Genomic DNA, 9,145 nt, shown 5'->3' on the forward strand with positions numbered 1-9,145 from the left:
TACAAACTATAAAAAAAACCACAGGGCAAATAGTAATTGGGACAAAATCAGAAAACATGAAGTTTAATTTAAAAGTTAGTTTAGCAAGAAGTTAAAAGAATTTGTCAGCTCACCTTTCTCTTAGCTGCAAATACTGCATCATTTTGTAGTGGTTCTGCAAAACAAGGGAAGAAGTGGAAAGAACCCGCATAGAATAAAGACAGCAGTTAGTTTTTTGTCGTTTGGATCCAGACATCAGCATAGGGTTTTTTTGCCAAAACTTGCAGCTACACAGATCAGCTGCATGTATTCCAGATTACCCATAGTGTTCCATCTTACTTAAATAGAAAACCACAAAGATTTTTAAAGTTAAATTAGAGATTGTGTTTACTAACAGAGGTACCTTGCTTCCTAAGGCATTCATATAAACAGTGCAGTTCTGTCACCTTGTGTTGGGTTTGTGTGGCAAGGTTTTGGTAGTGGGGGGCTACAGGGGTGGCTTCTGTGAGAAGCTGCTAGAAGCTTCCCTGATATCCAATGATAAAGCCAATGCCAGCCGGCTCCAAGACAGACCCGCCAAGGCCAAGCCCATCAGCGATGGTGGTAGCGCCTCTCTGATAACATATTTAAGAAGGGGGAAAAAAAAACCCTGCACAATTGCAGCTGGGGGAGAGGAGTGAGACTGTGTGAGAGAAACAACTCTGCAGACACCAAGGTCAGGGGAGAAGGTGCTCCAGGCACCAGAGCAGAGATTCCCCTGCAGCCTGTGGTGAAGACCATGGTGAGGCAGACTGTCCCCCTGAAGCCCATGGAGGTTAACGGTGGAGCAGATATCCACCTGCAGCCCCTGGAGGACCCCACTCCAGAGCAGGTGGATGCCTGAAGGAGGCTGTGACCCTGTGGGAAGCCTGTGCTGGAGCAGGCTCCTGGCAGGACCTGTGGAGAGAGAGGAGCCCATGCTGGAGCAGGTTTGCTGGCAGGACTTGTGACCCCGTGGGGGACCCGCACTGGAGCAGTCTGTTTCTGAAGGACTGCACCCCGTGGAAGGGACCCACGCTGGAGCAGTTTGTGAAGAACTGTAGCCCATGGGAAGGACTCAACGTTGGAGAAGTTTGTGGAGGACTGTCTCCCATGGGAGGGACCCCACGCTGGAGCAGGGGAAGAGTGCGAGTCCTCCTCCCCCTGAGGAGGAAGGAGCGGCAGAAATAATGTGTGATGAACTGACCCAAACCCCCATTCCCTGTCCCCCTGTGCCACTGGAGGGGAGGAGGCAGAGAATTCAGGAATAAAATTAAGCCTGTGAAGAAGGGAGGGGTAGGGGGAAGGTGTTCTTAAGATTTAGTTTTTATTTCTCATTATCCTACTCTGATTTGATTGGTAATAAATTAAACTAACTTCTCCAAGTCAAGTCTGTTTTTCCCATTACAGTAATTGCTGAGTGATCTGTCCCTGTCCTTATCTTGACCCATGAGCCTTTCATTATATTTTCTCTTCCCTGTCCTGCTGGGGAGGGGGAGTGTAGAGCACCTTTGGTGGGCACCTGGCATCCCACCAGGGTCAACCCATCACATATCTGAAAGTTTAGGATTCAGATGAAATACATATGTGGGAATTTGTAACAATTTTTTAGTGATGTAAAATACGCATAATTCTCCAATTATTCAGCACATACATCGTTTGCATTTGCTGAAGTACTTGCTTTTGTTTAGAAATTTAAGTCTTCAAGACCAAACACATTTACCAAGATCTGCTATTTAACTTATTTCTGGCTCCTGCATTTTCTAGTAAAATGTACTAAATATTTTTCCCACTTCAACGCTCTGGGGTCATTTATTAACAGCAGATAGCATCCTATAATCTAGCATATGGCTTTGTAGCACACATAAGTACATGTATACATGGCAATACAGGAAGCATTACAAAAAACTATGATATTCCTTTTTTTCCCCCCTTAGACATTAGAAATGTCTGCACAGGGAGTTAGAGAGGAGATGAGATGCAGTAACATCACATCATACCACACTGAATTAACACAAAAACATAATTAAGCCTTCTTTCACTAAATTCAGTAGTTTTTAATCACAGGGATATTTATGGGCACAGTAGTATGACTAAATTCTAAGTTTATCACAGGCAAAGCAAACCTTGCTGCACAGAGTGAGATTTGTTTCCCATCCTGATTCGCTATTTGTACAGTAGGCAAGCACACAAACAACTAAGAGATGTTGAATTATATTTAAAAGGAGTAGGAGACCGACCTTGCTATTGCTTTCACCCAGAATACATTTGAACTCAGTTTTCCAGGTGTAAAGTGCTTGTTTGTACAGCTGCTACATGTTGTACCCCTCCATCCTATGGCTGGCCATAAAGTGGCCATTTTATCTCCTTACCAGAATTGCAAGTTCCCTCATCACTGTATCTAGACTCAGCCTTTGTTGGTGAAGTATCCCCATGTGTTTCTTCTGTGCTGCTGTAGCCACAGACTTAGCTTGTAGTTAGTTCAGTATATTTTATTTACATAGTACAAGAAAGATGTGGAAGAGGAGAAATAAGGCATTTCTGCTAGGGGTCACTAAGACAGAGCTGGATATCTGCTTTTGCTCTGCACAGAATGGACTGACTCATAGGATCCAATCAAAGTCTAGCTCTTAAAGATTTTTTTTTTTAATGAGAGGAAAAAAAGCATTTGGAAATAACTTTCTCTCCCAGTACATACTCATCCTTTTAGCACAAGTATGAGAAATCAGAGAGCTGCAGCTTGAAACAGCCCACCCTAATCTAGACAGACCATCACATCACACAGGAGTCAGACACCATCAGGAAAGGCATCTGTAAGGATGTGCTAAAGGACTACATTAACAAGATGCCCTTGCTCCTGTACTTTATATATCAATGTAATAAGGCATTGGAAAGTTCCAGAGCAGCTCAGGTCTGATGTGGAGCTAGACACGTTCCTGCTTTTCTGCAAGGTGTTGGTGGGGGCTTGAACCCTCAGAACTGTGTTCTGATCACAGGGTCTTCATCAGTCTTCAGATATTTTCCATTTGCAGACTCCTTGAGTGCCCAGTCATGGAGAAGGCTGTAGTCGTAGTGCTCCTCATCCACTCGTTTTAGAAAGGCCAGTCCAGAAATGGCTTGCCACTCTCTGAGAGATGGGATACGGATTTCCTTTACATTTTCACTCCCTGGGACAAAGCCAAAGAACTTCCTTACGTGCTGCATGGCATAGAGCCTGGAGTGTTGGTCTGTTGCTTCATCAAAGAGCTCCTGCTCATTATGGACATAGCTGCTCCAGTATCTGAAATGTAGAAAGCTGAGTGGGGAGAAACAGCTTGCCAGGCAGTAAGACAGGAAGACAGTGATGACTACCACAGCAATCAGAAGCCAGCCAGCTACCTTACAAAGAAAAAGAAAAGAAAAAACTGTTACAGCTGAAAATACTCACTGTGGTAACTTCTGAGCATCAGAAAATCCGTAAGATGATCTTTACTTGCTTTTCCTGAATAATAAGCTTAACAAGGTATAAGCCTGGTAAGGGTCTGTTGCCATCAAAACCAGTCCCTGCCTACTGGAAGTGGCCATGTAGTAAAGTCGCTTCTTTCTGTCAAGATTAAGGAAGTTCTGTTGTATAATCTGTTAAGGATTTTGCTTCCACAGCTATTATTGTGAGAAGAGAAGCCATCAATTCCTAGCCTATATTAGCTTAAGGCCTATTTAAAACCAGTTTTCTCTGAAGTGACAACTTAGTGTTCCCCATATTATTTACCCAGTATGTAAGCTTTTAGAATTGAGTCTGATCTAAAAGCAAGATTTTAATTTGGTTCACGTGGAGCCCTTGCAGCCTGGGCCCCTTAGTCACAGGTTTCTTATGCTTGAATGAAGAAAATTCATACCCTCCCTGGCTCTTCAACTTCCATTTGTCTTCCTTGTGTAGCATCTTGAAAAGTACTATCAAGTAAGAATATATCTTCCAGTAGCAGGTAACAAACAGGGCAACCAGACATAGTAATTTAGATACCTAAAGTTCAGTTCCACATACAGGAACAAAGCAGGCTTCAAAACACATAGAGATTTGGCACTCAAGGCAGAAGATAGTGATCCTGTTTTATCCTAACACTTTGCCTGCTGAATTAACTCTAGTTCTCATCATTAGAGCCGCAGGCAACAGAAGCAACATGAGCTACTCACTTGTGACTGGTATCGGAGTAGGAGAATCACTTCATCTCTTGCCCGGCTCAGCTCCGGGGGAACTAACTGACTGCAGGGAAATGCAGCCAACATCCTTCTGCGTTCACTAGCAGTAACATTAGGATTAGCTCCATAATAATGCACGGAGACATACTCGCTCATGGCACAGACATAATATGAGCCATTTATCAGGGTGACTGCCAGCCATGTTACTGGGGCAACCAGGGCTCTCCCAGTGATGCTGCACAAGACAAAGCAGATCAGTTTGCATTGCAGTAACCGGTTTGGTGTAGCCTCTTCCTGAAGAGGAGACCTTTTGCCTGTAACCAGCCTCCAAGTCTGGTTATTCAGGGCATAACCAACAACCAGAAGGATCAGTGCAGGAGCTCCTAGGAAAGCCAGCCCATAGATAAGGTTCTGCCCGACATGACAGGGACAGCTGAATGTAAAAAAAGAGAAAAGTTGCTGCCCACCAATTGTCAGTATCGCAATTACAGCATTAGCAATAACAACCTCTTTGCCTTTTAGAAAAGTTAACCACTTTGGAAGGAAAGTCATTTTAGGTCTTCCTCTTTACCAGATGCTTTTGCTTTAAGTCAATACTAGCTTTTAGTTATATTTAACTAATATTAATAGCAGACTAGAACAGAACAAACTCCAACAGCTTAAAGAAAACCCAAACAAACTCACAAACAAAAAAAGCCTAAACACAACCCCCAAAAAAACTCTGCTAGTCTTTCTCCTCCTACTAATTTTTGATTCTACTCCATGACACCTAAAAGCTTGTTTGCTAGCTTTAAATACACTTACAAACATCCAATCATGTGTTTTAATTGATTCAATAATTTATCTCGGCGGTTCTGGAACATTTAGCTTTTAGGCAATTGTGAGCTCTGCCAGCCCCTTGCTAATTGTCTGAAACTAACAATAAATTCTCCCTACCTTTTGGATGACATGCAATGCTATCAAACTGATGATTACCCTGTCTGGGTTAATTGGCAAGCTGTTTCTTAATCAATGGTAATTAGCAGAAGCATGGCGTGGGACTAGGGGGGGGGGGAAAAAGGAGAGCTTTCAGCTATTCTTCATAAAAAACCAACCAAACAAAGCCTTGACAAGTGGACTGATTATAAAAAATGAAGCATTTAAAATGCTTCAACATTAAAATAAAACCAGAAAAGATTCTGGAAGTTGCACAAAGTTTGGAATCCCAATTCTGTTCATGTTTAATGTCAGTTCTGGTTCTGAGGCAATTTGCTCTCCCAACACTGGAGTCTGAGATGTAGTTAGCTGCTGGACCATGAGGATTTTAGTGTTTCACCTGTAGGTGGCAAGAAGCTAGCATGTCTCTTTTCCTGACAGTGTTGAATGTTTCCATTGTAAGGTTTTTTTTTGGAAAGGTTTAATCTGCTACTCACACAGTGTCAAGCCAGCTTCAGACATGCTCATGTAATAGCTGGCATTTATACAGCATGCTTGTGATCCAAAGTTTTAAGATTTTCTGTATGCATCGTCAATCCCATTCTGTGAACAGCAGTAGATAGAAATTTTTCAGTTAAACATTTCCAGAGCTGGTTTCTGAATATTGGGATGTATGATCTGGGCTCTCAGCATCTCTCACAAATCAAGCCTTAAACAGAGGTTAATTTAAAACATTTCACTCCTGATGATTTTCTCCAGGTCACACTTTGTCTATGGTCATGTTATCCAGGAGCTCTGTACATTGCATACCTCAGGCTGATCCGAATATGCAAATACTTGTGTTTAAGTTCTGAGAGGTCTAAATGCATGTAATATAAACATTTTTACCAAGAACAGAAAAAAAATTAGCCAGAAAGTCTATGAGGAAAATTGTCTTCCCATTACAGATGGCTATCTCCAGCATGCGTGGACTTGGTCAGATGATATAATAGTGTCTGACTGCACAGCCTCTTCTCTCCCCTTGCAGAGAGGGTTGCTAATAATAACTTTCAGCTCAAAAAGTAGTTTTAGCACCCATGGTATCTGCTTGGGTGGCAGAGACACTCTCACAGCTGTTATACGCATGGATGGCATGTTATACACATCTTGCCTGTTTACTAGGCAAGACTTTGTTCCTCCAGTGCACTGTTAGGGTAGACACCTGCTTGTCTCATCCCCAGGGACAATCTGTGAACGAGGTCCTTCCTGGTAATTGGCTCTCAAAACTATGTGACACCATCACACAAAATTAAAAGCGATAGAGAAACATGCTGAAACATCCAGCAGCACTTTGCCACAGCTTTTCTGGAACCTGTTGTTAAGTTCTTGGTTGGTTGGGCAGAGTGGTAGCACAACAAAACGCCAGTGCTGTCTGAACACTGCCATTTTGAAGCTTCATTTTCTTTCAGTATCACAGGATTTTCAATAACTTTTTTTTTTTGTACTAGTGGCATTATATTTTGAAAAGATTTACCTCCTTTAAATTCAGTGGAATAAACCCATCAGGCTATTACAGAATTATTTTGAAGATGTGTTTTATGCCTCAGTTCATTTTAAAATCTCTGACTGATTGCTGCTGAACTTTCTTTGGGAACCCATGTCTTACTTTGTTTATAAGGGAGGAAGGCTTTCCCAAGCATCACTTGTTTACTCAAGAAACACATTAGATGTGAAACTGAAGAGACGTAGAACACTGAAATATTCATAGTCAGCCTAAGGCTGTTGAATGAGGCAATTTATACAATCAATACAACAACTTTGTACTGCTGCATTGTCACTTCTTTGGCATTTGCTTTCATGCTGTTCTGTAAATAATTCTGCTGGGTCATCCTATTATGGAACAAATTACAGGGCTGGATCCAATTAAGAGCTTGGGCGGCACATCAAACCTTTAAGTACTCGCCTTTGCAGAGGAACCCGGTGTCCTGAGGTAGACATTTAGGCTCTTTATCTGATGCCCAGGAAAAGTTAGGACTGAATGCAATCCAAAATACCACTACCTGAGGTGACAGGCAGCTTGCCTCTGAGGCAGAGATGCTTATAGCTGATGTCTGAGGCAAATAGGATACACGGGCAAACCTTAGCCATGGTTTTGCTTGTCATTTTGCAGGGCTCTGTCAGCTTGAATTCACTGCCAGCAACCTCACTTATGAGAATAAGTGATTTTTTTGAAGAACTGATAGTGGTTTGTCATTTTCTTTTAAAACATGGTTACTGGAAGACACATTACACCTTCCTATCCTCCCATACACAAGCAAACAGTTTTTATTCTCGTTTGCTTTTTATTGAAATAAAGCAGCCGTGGCAGAAGGGAGAGATTGGTTTCAGTTCCCTTCTCCACCTGATCGAGTCAAAACTCGCTCACTCATCTCTCTCTTCCAAGAGCTCAGTTATTATTAGTGATGTGGTGTGACTGTGGTGGGAAGAAGCTGTATTCTCCAGCTTTCCTGCCATAGTTCTACCAGTTGCACTTAGTTCCCCTACAGAGAGGATTTTGATATTTAGTGGATCAGAAGAAGATTAGGATTTTGTTATCTAATGGCCAGGAAAAGGTAGACAGAAAAAGTGAAGTGTTCTTCTATTTTCCATCTGAAGGTTGCTTCCTGGAAAGTTTGGAGGAGGAGACTGAACCCTGGTCTCTCTGGTCCTGCGCAAGTGTTTTCATCACTGAGTTAGCAGTCAAAAGGCTGACGTTCTGTGCCTCCTCTAGCTGCATTTTGAGTTATATTTTACATGGATGTCGAGCCTGCCTGTGCATGTTAGAAAGCATGCTATGAAAGTACCTGCATGACAGATTTCCTGTGGGAGCATAGGGGAACACTGCCCATGTCCTGTGTTCTGCCCGGTCGCAGGTTGGCTTCAGGCTGCCAAGTCATTTTCGTGGTCTCTTTGGGATGGTTAAGGGAGAAGTTCCTCTCCCCTTAACCAAGACAAGCACTGATGAGAAAATCATCAATAAGCTTTATGTTAAGGGAAATATAGAAACCTGTTAATGATTTTTTTTTAACTTACATCTTTTGCTTCAGAATTCAGCTGTGCTTTATAGGCAAATTTATATGAGGTTTTAGGTGCCTGCAGTGAGTTTCAGCAGAAAGTAGGCACCCGAATCCAGAAACACCCTCTTGAAAACAGTTCCTGAGATGCCTAACCTAACCAAGGAAGTTTCAGCAGGTCACGCTGAAAACGCTTCCCAGGCAGGGCACTACAGGCAAGGTGGCAGCAACGGCACTGCTTTATTCTGAAACATGGCCAAAGCAGCAGCCACACTGGGCTTTCAGTAAAAGCACTCATTTGTGATGTGGGAAACCTGTGTTCAAGTACTTTTTTTTCATGTAGCCCCATCACCTACTTTCTTGTGATTTGAAAGAATTCAATTTCCTGTGAGTGAAATATTTAACACAAGATCTATTGAGCTGGAGATGGAGAGCAAACAAAAGGCTGATCCTGTATTGTACTAATTTGGACACCCATCTTTTGTGGCAAGTGTATTCTTGTTTTGGCTCAAAGAACTTTTTAAGGTATTTTTTTAGGCATTTGACACCTAATTCATTATTGACCTTTATATTGCACTTTGCACTGGGATATTCATGTTTAGGAGAATCCTTAGATACTGGACTACTAAAGCGATCATGTACTTAGCTCTACAGGTTTCAGCTTTCCATAATAGCCAGTCAACTATAAGAGACGGGGTGCTGGTGCACACTTTAATGCATACTTTTGAACTTCAGAAGATATTTTGTGTATTTTTTTTCAGTTTAATGAGCATGAAGAGAACTGGTGTAGTCTAATGCTCGAGCAGTGTGCCAGACCAGCCTTCTTGGGGTTGAAGGCTAAAATCCTCTCGGGACAAACGTAACAGAAAGGGAGGTAGAGGGTGATGCTAACTTCCTCACTATTCAAATTGCCTTGGATTATTTCTGAGAAGTCTATGTTAAGGTTTAAAACAGGTGCCAGATATGTGCCAACCTCTACTCTATTCACAGGGCTGCAAGTCAGACGACAGTTAAAATTAAGAAGG

General features: G+C 42.2%; 1 protein-coding gene across 1 annotated transcript; it reads right to left on the bottom strand.

The window, feature by feature from the left end:
* Positions 1–1,593: 1,593 nt before the first annotated feature.
* On the bottom strand, positions 1,594–4,891 carry CALHM4 (calcium homeostasis modulator family member 4). The gene is made up of 2 exons (XM_050892978.1): positions 4,168–4,891; positions 1,594–3,375 (listed from the first exon to the last, which is right to left on the bottom strand). Exons 1-2 carry the CDS (start codon positions 4,723–4,725, stop codon positions 2,971–2,973), a joined length of 963 nt encoding a protein of 320 aa, XP_050748935.1. The 5' UTR covers positions 4,726–4,891; the 3' UTR covers positions 1,594–2,970.
* Between the last annotated feature and the right edge of the window lie 4,254 nt (positions 4,892–9,145).

Source organism: Gymnogyps californianus, chromosome 3 (assembly GCF_018139145.2).
Source record: "Gymnogyps californianus isolate 813 chromosome 3, ASM1813914v2, whole genome shotgun sequence".
In the NCBI taxonomy this organism is placed as follows: domain Eukaryota; kingdom Metazoa; phylum Chordata; class Aves; order Accipitriformes; family Cathartidae; genus Gymnogyps; species Gymnogyps californianus.